This window comes from Nycticebus coucang, chromosome 13, assembly GCF_027406575.1.
Source record: "Nycticebus coucang isolate mNycCou1 chromosome 13, mNycCou1.pri, whole genome shotgun sequence".
Lineage (NCBI taxonomy): Eukaryota > Metazoa > Chordata > Mammalia > Primates > Lorisidae > Nycticebus > Nycticebus coucang.
In genome coordinates this window covers 69,243,927-69,263,059 of record NC_069792.1, presented here as the reverse complement: position 1 = coordinate 69,263,059, position 19,133 = coordinate 69,243,927, and the positions used below count along the sequence as shown (strand labels likewise).

The window sequence follows — 19,133 nt, the reverse complement described above, 5'->3', positions numbered from 1 at the left end:
CCACATACACTGGAGCTAGCAGGTTCAAATCCAGCCCGGGCCTGCCAAACAACAATGATAACTACAACCAAAAAATAGCTGGGCATTGTGGAGGGTGCGTAGTCTCAGCTACTTGGGAGGCTGAGGCAAGAGAATAGCTTAAGCCCAGGAGTTTGAGGTTGCTGTGAACTGTGACGCCATAGCACTCTACCAAGGGTAACAGCTTGAGACTCTGTCTCAAAAATAAATAAATAAATAAATAAAAATCTTGATTCGAACACTTTAAAGTTCCATTCCTCATTTTTGGTCCTACTTTTAAGAGGCTTCTGCATCTAGGTAATGTCCTTCAGAGCAGAAACAAAAAGTATGCCCTTCCCCTTTTCATTTCCTAATTCCATCAACTGGAATTCTGAAGACAAAAGTTTATATAAAGTGAGCAAAAATTAAAAGGCCATGCTAAAATCAGATTTTAATATTCAAGTTTCCTCAAAGCTTAAATCACACACCTACACACACAAATCAATAGATGTCCTTTTTTACTGCTTTTAAATGACTGTCAGGACATGGAGTTCTGAATAGAGTTTATACTTGGTGTTCAATTTCTACACTAATGCTCATATGTTAATATTTACTCTCTTGGTGTTCAATTTCTACACTAATGCTCATATGTTAATATTTACTCTCATAACCCCAAACATATTAAAATAATTAATAAAAAATAATGTATAAATGACTGGGTCTGCTATCTATTAAGTTAAACGAAGCCAAAGAAACTGAAAAAGTTAACATGAGCATTAACAGTACTACCTGCTCGGGGCGGCGCCTGTGGCTCAGTCGGTAAGGCGCCGGCCCCATATACCGAGGGTGGCGGGTTCAAACCCGGCCCCGGCCAAACTGCAACCAAAAAATAGCCGGGCATTGTGGCGGGCGCCTGTAGTCCCAGCTACTCGGGAGGCTGAGGCAAGAGAATCGCTTAAGCCCAGGAGTTGGAGGTTGCTGTGAGCTGTGTGATGCCACGGCACTCTACCGAGGGCCATAAAGTGAGACTCTGTCTCTACAAAAAAAAAAAAAAAAAAACAGTACTACCTGCTCAGCACCACTTTAAAAAATTCGTAAGTTATCAGTATCATCCAATTATGACGGGTTAAAGAATACTACAAAGCCATTGTGATAAAAGAAAACTAACACGACACTCAGTATAAACAGTAACTGAGAAAACGTTTCTAGGTTCTGCCACCTCAAGACACCATGCAGCCTTTCAAGGTACATAATGCAAAAATCAACCAGGTTCCATCGGAAGTGAACCATTTTCTTTTCCAAAATAGTATTTGACTTTTTAAACTTAGCAAATGAAACCCAACAGTTAAAATGTGACCCAAACCCAAACCAAAGCAAGCACGGTGTTCTTAATGTCTCAAAGCTGAATACACGGACGTCATAATTGGTTTAACATTCACCTCCCAGTGGGAGGGGAAAAAAATAATGGAAATGTTTGGCGGGGTAAAGAAAATCGAATGTAGGGGAGGAAAGCAGGAAGAGCAGAGCAGGAAGAGCTACCACGTAGTTAAAACTCTTCCTTCCCTAGAGATGAACAAGTCCTTCCTTTCTCGCTCCCTCCCGCTGCCACCCGGCCCCCTCGCCAGGTCGCCGGCCCAGGCACACCTGCCAACGCCGGGCCACGCGCCCCCACCCCGCGCCGCCGCCTCCCCCAGCCCCGAGCCCTCAGCCCGGGTCGGCCACGCAGAAGGCGAAAGAAGGGTGGGCTCACCAGGTCCCTCCGGGCTGGACGGCGCCGGGGGCCGGTGGGGCGGGGACCCGCACCCGGGGTCCCCCTGGGCGGGCTCCCTCAGGTAATCCTCGAAGCGCACCTGCCGGGCTTCGCCGCCACCCCGGAACCCCCACAGGCGGTTGGCTGTGCCTCGCAGAAGGCGCCCGCTCTTCCCGGTGAATGTGGTCAGGTAGTCCATGCTGCCGCGGGGCGGGCCGCGGGGCAGAGGCCGAGGAGGGCGACGGTTTCCGCGGCAGCTGCCACCACAAGCGTGCCCGCCCACCCGCCCGGCAGTTCGACCCGACCCGGGGGAGGTGGCTGCCCGTGCCTCACTGGAGGCGGGGGAAGGGGCGTCCCTCGCTTGGCCCGGGGATGGACCATCAGGAAACTGTGCGTCGGGGGAGCAGAAGATGAACAAAGTTTTTGAAAAGTTTTTCTTGTGACTTCCAAACAGCATGTCAGGCAGAACATAGCTTGTACAATAACCCTATTCTTTCTGGAGCCGGCCTGCGGTCGTAAGGCTGGCGACTTTCAGGCAAGCCGGACCGGTCCTATCCTCTGCCCCCAACCCTCGGCTCCAGTGGAGCAGCCCTGCCCCGCCCCACCCCGCCCCGCCCTGCCGCGTCCGGGACCCGCCAGCCCTTTAGCACCGCAGTGGGTGAGAAAGGGCACCCAGGCCCAGGGGCGCCAGGGCTAAGTACTGGGGGAACATGGCCGAGGGGAGGCTTTGCTGGAGTTGCCTGGAATTCGGGAGCCTAGGAGGGGTTTGCAAATAACAGTGCCAAAAAGTTTGTGTGTGTGTGTGTTGAGGGGGAAAGGCGGGAGGTGCAATCACATAAAAGTTTTGCAGTTTTAAGTCTTTTTTTTTTTTTTTTGAGGAAAGGGAAGGTATTTTTAACATAAGACTGAAATCATAACTAAACTAAAGAATTAATAGTCACGTTTTAAGTTTGTTGTGGCACTGATATTAGTGTTTGACATTCTGTGAATCCAGTTCTGTAAGGCCAGGTAATTAAGGGCTTTAGTGTGGTTTTAGTTCTTTTAGTGACAAAGAACCCAGTCGGAGAAAGAGCAGAGTTCTAAAAACATTTATTGTCCGACTTTGTTTCCTATGCGATCTGATTGTTCTCGTTATTCTTTTCCTTTCACATGTTTATACTTCTTTTAATATTCCCACACATTAAATAAGTAAACTTTTCTTGGAATCACCAGTATACTAATGTATATGAAAAAAGGTTTGAGTTACTTAGAAAGCTGTAGAAATACTACTCCAAATAATGAAGTCCAGAAAATCAAGGACTTAACTTTTTGCTAAACTGCAAAAGATTATTCATACTGCCACATTTTTTTTTTTTCCGCAGTTTTGAACCCGCCACCTCCTGTGACAGGCTCTGCCCACCACATTTGCTTTTTATTGGTTGATTGTTCTTTTTTTGTACCCTCACCATTCCAACATCAGCCTCACTTTTATACCTGGTTAAAAATACAGACTGTACCCTCGGAGTGTCTAATTCACAGAATTTATGGGAAAGGGATCCAGAAAGCTGCATATCCAGCCACCCTGGGTGTTTTTGGGAATGTGGCTTAGGAAAACTGTCCCAGACTTCCTTCTGTACTTCCTGAGGACCTATTTGGTAGATAGTGCAGTGGATGGAATGTTTGTATTCATGTGTTCAAAATTTCCTACATTGAGGCCAGGCACACTGAGGCGCATGCCTGTAATTCTACCACTCTTGAGAGGCTGAGGTGGGAGGATCCCTTGAACTCAGTTTGAGACAAGTCTGAGCAAGAGGAAGACCCGGTCTCTACTAAAAATAGAAAAACTAGCAAGGCACAGTGGCAGGCACCTGTAGTCCCAGCTACTCAGGAAGCTGAGGCAGAAACATTACCTGAGCCCAGGACTTCAAGGCAGAAGGATATCCTGAACCAAGAGTTTGGGGTTGCTGAAAGTATAGCATTCTATCCTGGGTGTGAGACTCTGTCTCAAAAAAAAGGTGGGGGGCCATGTTGATATATTAACTGCAACATGATGGTATTTGGAGGGGCCTTTGGAAAGTAAGTAGGTCACGAGGGTAGAGCCCTGATAAATGCAAATAATACCCTTACAAAAGGGACCCCAAAGAGCTCTCTGCTTTCTGCCATGTGATGATACAAAGACAAGACATTAGTTTGCAACACAGAAGAATATCCTCACCAGAAACTGACCATGGGGACACCCTGGTATCTGACTTCTAGCTTTCAGAGCTGTGAGAATAAATTTCTATTGTTTATAAGCCACTCCATCTATAGTACTTTATTATAGCAACTGGAACGGAGGAAGACATATGGTAAGTGGCTCCTGGTTGTTGCTGAGAATTCCATTTGATAAGGAAGTATTACCATGTTTCGCCCTACTTAGAAGTTCTATGAGAGGCTAAGATTTAAAAATTGCATTTCAATAACTTAAGTCTCATCCTGATTAGCTAAATAGAAATTATTTTTTAAAGATACAGTTTGCATCTTCTTGAAATTTACTATTTAGTTTGATACGCATATCCAAACACTATTTGAGGATTTTATACCTTATTAGATCTGCATTTTTATATCAGACCTTAGCAGGACCCTGCATTCTACCAGTTCACAAACAGATTTATAGGTACTTAACCCATGAGTTTTTTCTGCTTCTATTTCATGGAAGGCTAGAGCTGCTAGAGAAAAATGATAGATGTCTGAATGCCTTATATATTTTGATTTAAACTCAGTTGAGCACTCGTAACTCTGAAATCCTTTTACTCATATACTATTTTTTATTCTTTTCATTTGTTGTCTGACATCATTTTCCTGAAGTTACAAAATTCATCACTTAAACATGTTTCTTTGTCTTCTACATGACTCAGAAAATCATAGGCCTTCAAATATACACGCTCACTCTTCTTTCCTTTTTCTCTTCAATCTACATTAAGCTCCTCTTCCTATCTTGCCTTATAAGGATGTCCAACCTGCAGCCTGTGGGCCACATCCAGTTTATGTGAGGACTTTTTTGCTTATCTGTGGTGGTGGATATGACAAAAATTATGCATGAACTTTTTTTTTTGGCATATAAGCTTTTCAGTGTTTGTGTACTTAATGTATGGCCCAAGACACACATTCTTCCAATGTGCAGAGAAGCCAAAAGTTGGAACACCCCTGCAGAGAAGGAGATCCTTATTCCAATCTCTGCCTTTCCTCCAGATTTACTTTTTATAGTCTGGTTTAGGTAGTCTGTGACTTCCTAGCCTTATTACTCCTCCCTGTTGTATTCTCTCTCCCCCTCCATTATAGTTTCTTTCCTACCTATATCAGCCACATAAATCCCTCCAATCTTTAAAAGAAAACAAATTTTCCTTTTATACCACGCCTGCTTCTAAAGCTAACCTTTGCCTCATTTTCTAAAAAACTTGAGTGATATATAATTCACATAACATAAAATTCACCTCTTAAAAGTATACAATTTACCTGTTAGTGTATTGACACAGTTGTAAAAGGATCACCAAAATCTAATCTTTGAACATTTCAATCACCCTCACAAAAAACCTCTTACCCATCTGTAGTCACTCCCCATTTCCACTTGCAGCCCTTGGCAACCACTAATCTACTTCCAGTCGCGGATTTGCCTTTTACAGACATTCCATATAAATGGAATCATATACTATTTGGTCTTTGGGGTCTGGCTTCGTTCACTTAACATATGTTTCTGAGGCTTATTCATGTTGTAGCATGTATTAGGACTTCATTACTTTTTACGACCAAATAACATTCCATTGTATGAACACATAAATAATAATCACGTATTATTCACCCATTTATCAGTTGATAGGCATTGGAGTTCTTCCTCCATTGTGGTTATCATGAATAATGTTGTTACAAAAATCTATGTATTTAAATTTTTTTGTTGACATGTGTTTTCTTTTCACTTGTGTATACACATAGAGGTAGAATTGCTGGGTCTCAGTTGTATCTTCCAACATGCAAAAAAGTTTAATTTTGATGAAGTCAAATTTATATTTTTTATCACTCTGCTCTTGGAGAACCTACAGCCTTCTGATTTCAAGGCTGTTCTTTGTTAAGCTCCAAATGGCAAAGAAAACTTCACCTTTCTCTGCTGCACCCCTTTTAATGAGAGAATTTATTATGTAAAATTTAGATTCAGTCAAAAGGCTGCACTTGAGGATCAGGGACATGAGTTTCCTTAGGGTACAAGTTCCCCACCCTTGGATGTTTTTTTTCAATTAGTTTTATTGTTTTATCTTTGGTCTGTTTGGGTTAATTTTCATGTTTGGTGTGAGGAAAGAGTCAAATTCACCCTTTTATGTGTGGCTATCCAGTGGTCCCAGCACCATTTATTGAAAAGTTTAGTCTTTTGTTGTTGTTGTTGTTGTTGGAGATAAACTCTCACTCTATTGCCCCAGGCTGGAGTCCTATTGCATCAGTCTAGCTCACAGCACAATAAAACTCCTAGGTTCAAGCAATCTTCCTGCCTTGGCCTCCCTAATGGCTCGGACTACAGGTGCCAACCACAATCCCCAGCTACTTTTTCTATTTTTAGTAGAGATGGGGTCTTGCTCTTGCTCAGGCTGGTCTTGAACTCCTGATCTCAAGCAATCTGCCCACCTCAGCCTCCCGGAGTGCTAGGATTATAGGTGTGAGCCACTGCACTGAAAAGATTATTCTTTTCTCTTAAAATTCTCTTGGCATCTTTCTCCAACATCAATTGACCCTAAACATAAGGTTTTATTTCTGGACTCTCAATTCTGTTCCTGTACTTATGCTGGTAGCATGCTGTCTCTATTACTATGACTTTGAAATAACTTTTGAAATTGGGAAGAATAAATCTTCTCACTTTGTTCTTTTCTAAAATTTTGGGTCCTTTGCATTCCAAATACATTTTAGAATTAGCTTATCAATTTCTTCAAAGAAAAATATCAGTTATAGTTTTGACGGAGATTGCTTTAAGTCTATAGATCTGTGAGAATTATTGTCATATTATATTAATACCAACAGTAAATAAGTCTTCTGTGAATAAAAAGGATGTCTTTCCCATTTATGTAAATCATCGATTACTTTCAGCAATGTTTTATACTTTTCTGTGTACCATCTTGTACTTCTTTAATTATATTTATTCATAAACATTTTTTGAACACTATTGTGAATGGAATTATTTCCTTGTCTTTTAAATTTTTATTGCTAGTATGTAGGAATAAAAGTGGCTTTTGAAAACTGATGTTGTGTCTTACAATCTTACTGGACTCTTCTATAAATTCTAGGAATTTTTAAGTAGCTATCTTAAGATTTTCTGTATATCAGATCATGATCTCTGTAAATAAAAACAGCTTTACTTGTTTCCAATCTAGATGACTTTTATTTCTTTTTCTTGCCTAATTACCTTGATTAGAACATCTAGTACAATATTCAGTAGACATTGTGAAAGCAGATATAATTGTTTTGTTCCCGATATGGAGATAAAGCATTCAGTCTTTCACCATTAAATATGATATTAGTGGTGGGTGTTTTGTAAATGGACTTCCTTAGATCTAGAAAACACCATTCTGTTCCTAATTTTTGTCATAAATGGATGTTGGATTTTGTCAAATGCTTTTTCCACTTCTATAATGATGATCTTGTGCTCTTTTGTCCTTTAAGATAATGTTTACATTAACCAGTATTTATGTTAAACCAACCTTGCATTCCTGAGATAGATACACTTAGGAATAGTGTATATGTTACTAGATTTGGTTTGTTGGTATTTTGTTGAGAATTTTTATGTCTATGTTGATAATAGATACAATATTGGTTTATAGTTTTCTTCTCTTACTATGTCCTTATTGGTTTTGGTACTAAGGACAATACAGGCCTCTTATAAGGAGTTGGGAGGTGTTCCATCCTTTTCTAATTTTTGGAAGAGTTTCTAAAGGATTGTTATTCTTCTTTAAATGTTTGTTAGGATTTACTATTGAAGCCATTTGGGCCTGAGGGGTTTTTTTGTTGTTGTTTGTTTGTTTGTTTGTTTGTTGTGGAGATATTTTAAATTACAGTAATTTTCTAATTTTAATTTATCTGTTCAGATTTTCCATTTCTTCCTGAGTCAATTTTGATAATTCTGTCTTTCTAGGAATTTTGTCCATTTGTAAGCCATATAACATGTTGTTCATAGTATTCTCTTATAATTTTTTTCATTTCTGTAAGATTGGTAGTCATATAAGCTATTTTAGGCCTAATTTTTTTTTTGTAGCGACAGAGTCTCACTGTACCGCCCTCGGGTAGAGTGCCATGGCATCGCACGGCTCACAGCAACCTCCAACTCTTGGGCTTACGCGATTCTCCTGCCTCAGCCTCCCAAGCAGCTGGGACTACAGGCACCTGCACAACGCCCGGCTATTTTTTTGTTGCAGTTTGGCCGGGGCTGGGCTTGAACCCGCCACCCTCGGAATATGGGGACCGCGCCCCACTGAGCCAGAGGCGCCGCCGAGGCCTAATTTTAATAATTTCACTTATGTCTATTTCTGTTCTTAGTTTACAGTCTTGCCAATTTTGTTGTTCCTTGCAAACAGCCAATATAAGTTTTCATTAATTTTATCTAGTATTTTTCTATTTTGTATTCCGTTAACATTCATGTTAATCTTTACTATTTCGTTACTTTTACTTCCTTTGTGTTTAGTTTCCTCACTTCCCCTTGCCCCCAGTTTTATAGGTGGAAGGCTAGGCTATTAATTTGTGATCTTTGTTTTTTCTGATACTAGTTATTAGTTCTATCCCATAAATTTTGGTATATTGGATATTCATTTTCTTGTATTTCGAAGTATTTTCTAATTTCCCTTAGGATTTATTCTTTGACTCATTTGCTATTTAGGAGTATGTTGTTTAATTTCCACATATTTATGAATTTCTCATAATTCCTTCTGTTGTTGATTTCTAAGTTAATTTCATTGTGGGGAGAGCACATACTTGGTATGATTTCAGTCCTTTCAAAAGTGTTGAGTCTTTTTTATGGCCTGGTTTTTGGTCTATCCTGGACAATGTTCTATTTTTTTCTTGATTTTTAAGCTTTCCATTTATCACTGAATTTCTTTAAAATCCATCCACATTTTCTGTGTCTATTTCCTTCCTACTCAAGTTCACCCCTTGGCATTTATTCATCATTCATTCAGCCTTTACAAATGCCTAGTAGACATAGGATAGACACAGACCCTAATTCTATGGCACTGCCAAGCTGATGTTACACTCTCAAAGATCACCAGTTCTACCACAAATTGTTTTTGTGTGCTTAGAAAGAGTTTTTTCTCAGATCTACACATTACAAATAGGCATCCCACAGATAGACACATTGCAAAAAGGCATCCCTAACCCAACAATGAAATTAAGGAAATAATTCCATTTATAGCAGAACCAAAAAGACTAAAATATTTGGAAATATATGTAAGTAAAAAGGAACAAGATTTGTATATCAAAAACCACAAAACATTACTGAAAGAAATCAAAGACTTTAATAAATGGAAAGGCACCCTATATACACAGACTAGAAAACTTAATGTTGTTAAAATGGTAATTCTCAAATCTACAGCTTCAATATATTCCTATCTTTCTTTATAGATATGGAAAAGCCCATCTTAAAATTACAAGGGGCTCCAAAGAGCCAAAACAATATTTGAAAAGAAAAGCAAAGTTGAAGAACTCATACTTCCCAAGTTAAAAACTTACTACCAAGATACAGTAATCCAAACTATAGTACTAGCATAAACATAGACATACAGATCAAAAAATGGGATTGAAGGTTCTGAAATAAACACATTTATGTAAAACCGATTTTCAACACAGGTGCCCAGGCCATTTAATAGGGTAAAATATTGACTTCGAAAAATGGTGAGGACACAACTGGATATTTATATTATGTGTGTGTGTGTGTTTTCACATGCAAAAAAATAAGATTAGACCCTATCACAATGTTGACAAAACTGAACCCCAAATGGGGCACACACATAAATGTAAGAGCTAACACAATGAAGCTCTTAGAAGAAGGGTGGTGCCTGTGGCTCAAAGGAGTAGGGAACCAGCTCCATATGCAGGAGGTGGCAGGTTCAAACCCAGCCCTGGCCAAAAAAAAAAAAAAAAAAGAAGCTCTTAGAAGAAAACATAGGGTTCATCTTCACAATCTTGGATTTGGAAATGGACTATTAAAGATAATACCAAAGCATAAATAACAAAAGAAAAATGCCTCATTCCTAATAAGGGGAATGCAAATAACTGCCAATAAAAACAATTTTCTTCACTCAGAATGGTGAAGGCCAAAAAGTTTAAAAACAATTGAGTGTTTACACTGAGAGTATATACATACCCACATCCTAGTAGGGGAATGAAGAGTGGCACTGCCTCTACAGGGCTATATGGCAAACTCTTATTAACATTTTTATTTTTTATTTCAGGTTAATGTTAGAGTACAAACGATTAGGTTACCTTGTTTGTGTTTGTTAGGTAGAATTAGTCATTTTTAAAAAAAGGTGGAGACCTTACATCTTTCATATTAACCTGGATGGAGTTGAACAGCATCCTTCCTTAGAAAAATATCACAAGAATGGAAAAGCAAGTATCAATGTACCCACTACTATATAAAACCAGTAGATGAACAACTATATGCCCACATGAGGGAAAAATATAATTAAAATGAAGTGGCAGTGGGAGATGGAAGAAGGGAGAGTGGAGAAAGGGGGGAGATAGAGGGATTGGCGAGTTCTCACCTAACAGGTACAATATAAGGGTATTTGGCACACTTTCTGGGTGAAGGGCTCAACAACAACTTAGACTCTATCAGCACTTCTTTTTTTTTTTTTTTTTGGCCGGGGCTGGGTTTGAACCCACCACCTCCGGCATATGGGACCGGCGCCCTTGAGCCACAGGCGCCGCCCTCTATCGGCATTTTTAAAGCACATGTCCTTTGACTCAGGAACACCATTACTTGTTATTTATCCAATTGATATAAGAAATGATGCCCTTTTCTATTTATAATAGCAAAATATTGAAAACATTCTAAATAGCAACTAATAAATGAATAAATAAAGTATGACATGTCTATGTAATGGAACATTATTCAGCCATTAAAAGTAATTAGACTTATTTGTCATACACAGTGCTTTAAAAAAAAAAACAAAAAACCCCCAAACAATTAAGTTCTTAGTGTAATAGATATGGAAGAATCTTGAAAAATATTTTTAAGGAGGAAAGCAAAATACGGAACGTTGTATGTAATATGCTTTCATTTCCGAAAATAGTATAAAGTGTATGAGTTATCCATATATAGGTATATAAAACATTAATGTTAATATATATATAAGAAACTAGTAATATGTTATTGTGTAAGAGGCTGCCTTCTGAGAGAAGAAGTGGGTGCCTTAATGTTGGATGACAGGGAGGTTTAACTTTCATTGTGTATATAACATGCATGTATCATCTATTCAAAAATGATATTTTAAGTTTAAAAAAGGACCTTATTTTTAAGATAGCCCATTCCATCTTCTAGGAGGTTGCTAGACTGTCCATTATTGATTTGATTGTCAGTCGACTGCCAAAAAACATTTGAGATAGACTGAATTTCTCGTAATAGTTACCTCATAGCAAGTTAGATGACCGAAGTCAGAATACCTAAGGCAGCATTACCTCATTATTAAGAACATGGGCCCTGAGTCCAACTTCAGATCCCAGCTACACCACTTATTAGTTGTGTGATGGGAAGCAACTGACTTAGCCTCTCTGTCCCTCAGGCTCCTTACCTATAAAACAGAGGGTAATATAGAGATGTTGGGGAGACTGAATAACTGTGCAAACAATGTGTTGAGAAAAGTGACACAATGTGCTGGAACACATTGGTAAACATTAGATATAATGTTTTCTGTCAAAATACCTTATCAAGTTACACCTGTAGTGTTTACATTCTGACTTTTAGTGAAGCTCAATGCAAGATAATCATGTAAGGAACTGGTATTGAAGACATTATTCATTATTTTGTTATTCAATGTACCTAATTTAAAAATATTTTTGACCAGTAGTTAGAATTTCCTATCAGGAAAAATCCTAGTGAATACCTAACACAACAGAAACAGAGTACCAAAAACCACTGGTTTGTAATTTTTATATTTTCTTAATAGATGAATTAGATTATTCATATTTTAAGGGGAGTATTCTCTGATCTGTTGGTTTACATTGAATAATGACTGATGTCCTGGTTAATGTTCAATATTCTCAATCTTTTTGTTCTCACCCTAGCTCCCCTATCTGTCAGTCATACATATGGCAAGCTCTTTAAATGTAAGCTTACTTCTTTATCTTTTTGTGAAGATAACATTAAATGGCTTTTCTATTAACATCCATTCCCTGACATACTTCCTGGCTCACTAAAACTATTAAAAGTAGCTACAGGGCGGTGCCTGTGGCTCAGCGGGTAGGGCGCTGGTCCCATATGCCGGAGGTGGCGGGTTCAAACCCAGCCCCAGCCAAATTAAAAAAATAAATAAATAAATAAAATGTTTAAAAAAAAAAAAAGTAGCTACAACATGGTATTCATTATTTTTTGATAATACCTTTTAATGCAGATAAAATGACTGAATATTATGAAATAAAACGGGATTTAAATTGGAAGAAGAAACAAAACATCCAGTGAAAACAGAGAGATGTTGTAGTATTTGAGCAAGATGCATCTGAAAATCTTTAAGCAAAATGGTAAAAGTGAGATCTATGTTCTCATTATAAGGCTAGCCACATTAACAAACTCATTAAAAAAACCCAACTAGATTCTGAAAGAGTTGAATGAAAATATAATTTTGTCAAGTTCAGTAACATGTAATATCTACCTGGCAACTATAGTGTGGGACAGAAATGGCGCACTCAAATTTCTGATGTGACAAATGAAACCACTGATAGAACGAATGAAGTTGGCTGATATGAAGCAAAGAGGTTTTATAAGTGTTGAGACACCAGGGAATGAATCTATTATATAATCAGTACATTTGTATCTTAGTAAACCTAAAGACTAGCTTGGTATAGCCAAATTGGCTACCCAAGAGTTATGCTAGCATTCAATATCCTTATCAAATGTAAGAGTCTCACCTGTGTTCAAATTATAACAGGGAGAAAGACTATGGGTTGTGTACATGCAGTGATCACACCATCAAAGAGAATAGAATAAAGATTTAATATGGCCTTTCAACAGACTGGGATAAGAGCCTAATACTGACTTTAAAAAAAATTTCCATCTAGTAGATACCAACCCTGCATAGTCATTAAAAACCTTACTAAAAATCAAAACACTTTTCCTCAATTCTGAAAACAGTCTAAAAAGTGTTTACTCCCTCACTCGTCAGAAACACACACTGCATGGCACTCAAAGCGAATGAGGACCTAGCAATGCCATCCTTAAGAATTATAATTGAAACTTAGGTCACAATAACTCAGAGCAACTCACCATAGAATTATTTCAGTACTATTTTTATATCCTATTGAAGACTGTAATTACAATTACATAATTACAACCCAAAATACTCCATACCTGGGATGTGGCAGCTTCTGGGTTTTTGGATCAGTTTCACTCAGCTCATTGAGCAAGTGCCAGGGAGTACTACCAATTAATACTAAAGTTGTGAAAACTCATCAAAGCTTTGAAAGTCTTTAGGAACAATAGTTAATGAGCATCCTCAAAGAGGAATGTCACTTAGGGAAGACAAATATTCTTTTTCTCTTTCTATCTTCTTTTTCTGCCTACACTTTCTGTGGGACTGTAGTAGACAGAGAGTGTATGTCTACAGCTGTGACTGTGGGCATAGCTCTGAGGAAGTCCTACCTTCTGTCTTTTCATCTTTGAAGGCCTTTCCTCTGCACCATCATTCCACTTCTTTTCCTCTCTTAATTCTACAATAGGCCTTTACAAGTTGCTACAACTTCTTGTGTTAATTGAATAGAATTTTGATACTTACTATTCTTAATCTAAAAAGCTGGCCAATACAAACATTTGTGATGTTGTAATATATCAAATGCTTTATTTTAATACATTAATTTTAGTTATTAATATTAGGTATTTTAGAGTTATGTAGTATTTTCTGAAGTGGTTTATAGTTAGAATTACTAGAAATAATTTCCCTACCTTTATTTTGTATTTTTTAAAGGGGGGAAAAAAAGGAAAGGAAAAATGGAAAAGAAAGGATAAAATAATCTGGGAAGAATCTAAGTCTGGTGCTAGCAGATACTTTTATGTCAAAATGCAAGTTTCCAGCTTTAACCTGTAACTGGTAATTAGGGGGGAACATATGAACCCAGGGCTGTGTCAACACAAGACAAAACGAAGTATGACAATGAAAAGAGACCCCACCTACAAGTCCATCCGCCATTCCCAGAGAAAGCCCTGGGCAGGATTGTCAAGTTTGTATCAATATGCTACTTGTTTCAGCCATAGTATGTCAGCTGAAGGGAACGGAAGGGAAGAAAACCTATCTCTCTTGCCAAAGTATACAGAGGTTCCCCAACTTTTCCACTGTTGAGAAAGATGCTAATAATACCAGGTGAATCCGTCAAGATTCACCTGGCACACAGGCAGAGACATCCAGATCTAGATGGTCAATCTTTAAATAATCCCGCACTGACCTGGTAGGTTTCATTTTTTTTGTTTTCTTTTTTTTGCAGTTTTTGGCCAGGGCTGGGTTTGAACCTGCCACCTCCGGCATATGGGGCCAGCGCCCTACTCCTTTGAGCCACAGGCACTGCCCTAGGTTTCATTTTTTAAAGAGAGTCGCACACTGGTCCTTTACTCCTACTGCAGATCTGCTCTTCATTCTCAGTCTTTCCAGGAAGCAGCAGACACAGCAATGTAACCAGATTCAAAACTCAAGTCCATGCTGCCCCAACAAGCTTAAAGGAACATTTGACCATTTCTGGCTGCCTCCCAAGAGAAAGACAAAATGCCACCACCCACCTCACTCCCCATCTCCTATCCTTGGACCCATATGGGTACCACATAGGCTCGACAGCCAACACCATCAGCAATATTGAACTGAATGCAACCACTTTGGACCTACCCCAGTGGTTGTCCAGGAGTTAGGAAGGAAGGGGTGGAGTAAGATTCTTAAAGTACACAGGGATATTAATAACATTTTTTGGCTCTCAGATTGAGCTGGTCCTGATAACACATTGCATAATATATAAGGATGTGCAACTGTTTGCTCATAAATTCTATACATTGTGTGGTAAAAAGAAATCTCCCAGCTTCTAACTCCTCCTCTCTTTAATCCATTCCCAATACTACAGCCAGGGTAACCTTAAATCCACAGATCTAATTATTGCCTTTCCTTTGCTTTAAAAACACTTCTTGTTCATAGCAGTAGTTTCCTGTTGATAATGAGAATCAGCTGTGGAGTATTTTAAACAGTGCAAATTCCCCAACAATACTCAGAGATCCTGATTCCAGGATTGTAGGGTAGGAACTCAGGACCTTGCATTTTTTAATTATAAGGCACATTTGAGATCCGCTAGTTCATAGTTCTTTCAAGCGCTTTTGCATATTTTGTTGATGCCGTTACACACTAGCTTATGAAATAGGGCCAAGACAGTGGTTCTGGCAACCACTGAGCAGAAGTATGTGTTTTACACACACATGTAAAAAAAGAGCCTCTGGTAAAACAGCCAGCAGCCAAGGACGGGTCATGCTTTTGATGGTACATCTACAACATGGTGGAGCCTCCATCAGTCTGGATCCCTAATTAACTACGTGGATCTAACCTCCTGCCCTCAAAAGTACCTGGAACTGCAAGGAATACATCAAGAAATAAACATGTATTACAGCAAATCACTAAGGTTTCGGGTTTCCTTTGACACTGTAACATAAGCTTAGCCTATTTTGACTGATTCATAGTTTTGCCAAAGGCTTATTTAACATTTTAAAAATCATATATGCCAGACTAATAAGATGAAGACCCCTGGACTCACCTGATTTATGTTATCAGGTTAATGCATTTTTCTTCTAGTATCTCATGACATTTCTGTACTTGAAGAGTATTCTAAGATTGCAGAACTATTATTTTTTTATGTATGTGAATAAGGATTTTCTTGATACAATACAGTTCAAAGCAAACCAATGCTGAATCACTAAGGCTAAAAAGAATCCATAGGTCGTTTATAACTCTGAGTTAAAAATTTAGCTTCCTCTCTACCTTATTCTGTTAGCAATTATCTTTGTAATCAGAAAATAAAAATTTGAACTTTTAAAATATATAAAATATATGTAAAGTGCCATTTTTATGTTTTATGTGTTGGTCTCAGGTAAAACTACATTAGAAAAAGGTTAAAAGGAATTGCTTTAGAGCTACAAAGAATAAGTCTCAATTTTCTTTCACATGATGCCCTTAACAGATTAATAGCAACCGTAACTATTAATGTTAGACCCGAGAGGGGCATGAGTGTTTATCTAGATGAGCCTTTCGTATTTACAGATTAGATAGCCAAGAACCAGAGAGGTCAAGTGAGTCTCTCAAGGTCACACACTGGGAGAAGAACAGAGCCAGAAGGACTCAGGGCTTTCCCATAGGAAATGCTGCCACATGAAGTTTCTCTCCATCTTTTATATAAGCAATTAGCTTAACCATCTTGTTGAAGTGGCATAAAGAGTTTCCAGCTGTGAAAGCTAGGTCAAACTATTTATTTATTTGTTGAGATTTAGCTTTCATATCTGTAAAATAAGAGCAAATAGTGCCTATCTTGGAGCTCATCTGTGACTACAAAGGACATGAAATGTGAACAGTACTCAGTCCTTTGTTCTTTGGGTTTATAAATTTAAACTTATAGTCATTAGATTTCAGCCTGTTCTTCTAGACTAGGCTTTATAGATTTAAAAATTTATAGATTTATAAATTAGGGTTTATAAATTTGGATTTATAGTCATCAGATTTCAGCCTATTCTTTGAGACTAAGGGATAGCAAATGATTGGCTGATCAAATATGGCCTGCTATTGTTTGTAAATTCCATTTTATCTGAACACATGAATCCATTCACAGCTGCTTTGGGGCTACAACTGCAGACATGACTTAGTAATAGAGACCTATGGTCTGAAAAACCTGAAATATTTCTTCCCTGTACTTTTCAGAAAAATTCTTCTGACCTATGTTCTAGACTGCTGAGATCATTTTGAAACTTCTCTTTCTCTTTTTTTTTTTTTTTTGACTGAGTCTAGGTCTGTAACCCCAGCTACAGTGCAGTGGCATCAGTCAAGCTCACTAAAGCCTCCAACTCCCACGCTCAATCAGTCTTCCTGCCGCAGTCTCCTAAGTAGCTGGGACTACAGGTACACGTAAGTTTGGCTTTTGCTCAGCCTGGTTTAGAACCCATGACCTCAAGTGATCCTCCCACCTAAGCTTCCCAGTGTGCTAGGATTACAGGCATAAGACATCATGCTTAGCCTCAAAACTATTCTTCATTCTTTTATCAAAAGTGTCATTCAATATCCCCTTTTTTTTGCTGAATGAGTCACAAATGTGTCTCAATTCATGTTGCTTATAAAAATATTTAATGAGACGTGGGTGAGGAGAGTCACCAGGCACAGCACAGAGACCACTTCCAAGCTCGACAAGGATTACCACTCACTGGACACATTACCCTAAAGAAGTACGAATCCACCAAATGATTCCATCACCCAGACCTCATTTATCAACAAAGCACATATTTGTCAAATGTCTTTCTAATAGATGCAGAAAAACATGTGGTACTGTCACATCCCACTTCTGACACCACTTGTGAGGGCCCAGGACTGGCCAGATCTCAGGCCGGCTTAACTAGGTTCCTGACGCAGACTGCTAAGCTACCTTGCTCAGGAACAATTTCTCTTAGGTGTCTGAGGGCCATCTATTTCAGCAGGAGAGAGAGAGAGAGTCTTAGAGTAAAGCAGTCTTAGAACAGATAGATCTTAGTCTTTAGTAGAGCTTCGTAATCTTCAGCAGAGAAACGCCGTGCTGGAGTTCTGCAGTCAGGAGAGGAGACGGAGTCAGAGTAAGCCAGTCTGTGATAGAATGTGCACGCTCCTGACTGCCTTCTCCTCCAAGCTAATATGAGGCTGATCTCGTGCCTCTCAATACCACAGTTGTAGAGACTGCCAATTCACCACTGCTCTCATGCTTGTTATGAGAGCTAAATCCCTCTCCATGACCTTTTCACCAAGGTGTTCCATTATTGAGCTATGCAGGTATTTCTTATAACTCTCACTCCTCCTAGCCATAGGCTATACGGGCTGCTACATGGTACAGACTCCAAATGATCATTATGTTTCCCCTCACAAGTGGTTTCAAACCTAGGATAGTTCAGAACCTCTATCTCCATTTCAATCTCATTTTTTGAAATTAGGATTATTTAACTACAGTTTTCTGGTAGATCTTCCATTATTCAACTAGAGAATGGCTAGCTGTCACTAGTGGGTAGCTGCCACTGTCATCTTCTTCTTTCTGGGCACACAGTAAGACAACATTTCCCAGTTCCTTTTTGGTCAGGGGAATGCAAGTGACTTGTTTTCTACCCAATGGAAAGACCTAGGCCAGGCCCAGAAGACTTCTGTGCACTTTTCTTTCCCTCAGCCTGCAGCAGATGAGCATGCCTAAGATGCTATTTATTAAAGATGGCAGCGCATTCAGATATCTGAGTCTACCTTAGGAGACCCACTACCACCCAGGAACTCCAATTTTAGACTTGAACAATAAAGAGACTTCTATTGAGGGCAGTGCCTGTGGCTCAAGGAGTAGGGCACCGGTCCCATATGCTGGAGGTGGCGAGTTCAAACCCATCCCCGGCCAAAAAAAAAAAAAACAAAACACACACACACACACACACACAAGAGACTTCTATTGAATTTAAACCATTTTATAAATTTTGAAGTTTGCTCGTCTCGTTATAGTACAGACTGTAATTGCCACAAAAACACTGTGATTTTTGTAAAATTACTACCAAAATTCTGTGAGCACATAGGAAAATATCCTGGTAACTCATATTTTCTGGACCAAAAGGTTTCAATTCACAAAAAGTAAACGTGGGTGTTCTTTCACTGTATCCTCATATACCTTAGCCTTCAGGTTTCTACTAGCTTATTCTTAAAAAAAAAAGCAAAATAGACATTAAACTTGCTTTGCCTTTTAATAATCTGTTAAACAACGCATACTTTCTTCAAAAAGGAACCCTCACCTGTGCTTCTCATTCCCTGTACTGTAGGGCTTCCCATTTCACAGAATGATCCTAGTTAGCTACTTTCTTTAGGGCTTCTAAAATCTCACTCTGTGTTTTGGCCTTTCTGACACTCTTTTTATCGTTTTGTGCCACTTTTTTTTTTTTTTTTGTGAAATCACACTGATTTCTCCTCATTTT

At 38.9% G+C, this 19,133-nt stretch overlaps 1 protein-coding gene across 8 annotated transcripts in view; it reads right to left on the bottom strand.

Moving 5' to 3' along the window:
* OXR1 (oxidation resistance 1) overlaps nt 1–19,133 on the bottom strand; it is a 470,813-nt gene that overhangs the window by 104,406 nt on the left and 347,274 nt on the right. The window contains exon 1 of one of the 8 annotated variants that reach the window (XM_053558784.1): nt 1,748–2,128. The exons of 5 other annotated variants lie outside the window; for them this stretch is intronic. In XM_053558784.1, coding sequence (XP_053414759.1) covers nt 1,748–1,946 — 199 coding nt within the window. In that variant the 5' untranslated portion in view covers nt 1,947–2,128. Of the gene's footprint in view, nt 1–1,747; nt 2,129–19,133 lie in introns of those variants that run through there. 2 more of the 8 variants (XM_053558782.1, XM_053558785.1) reach the window with 2 other exon arrangements.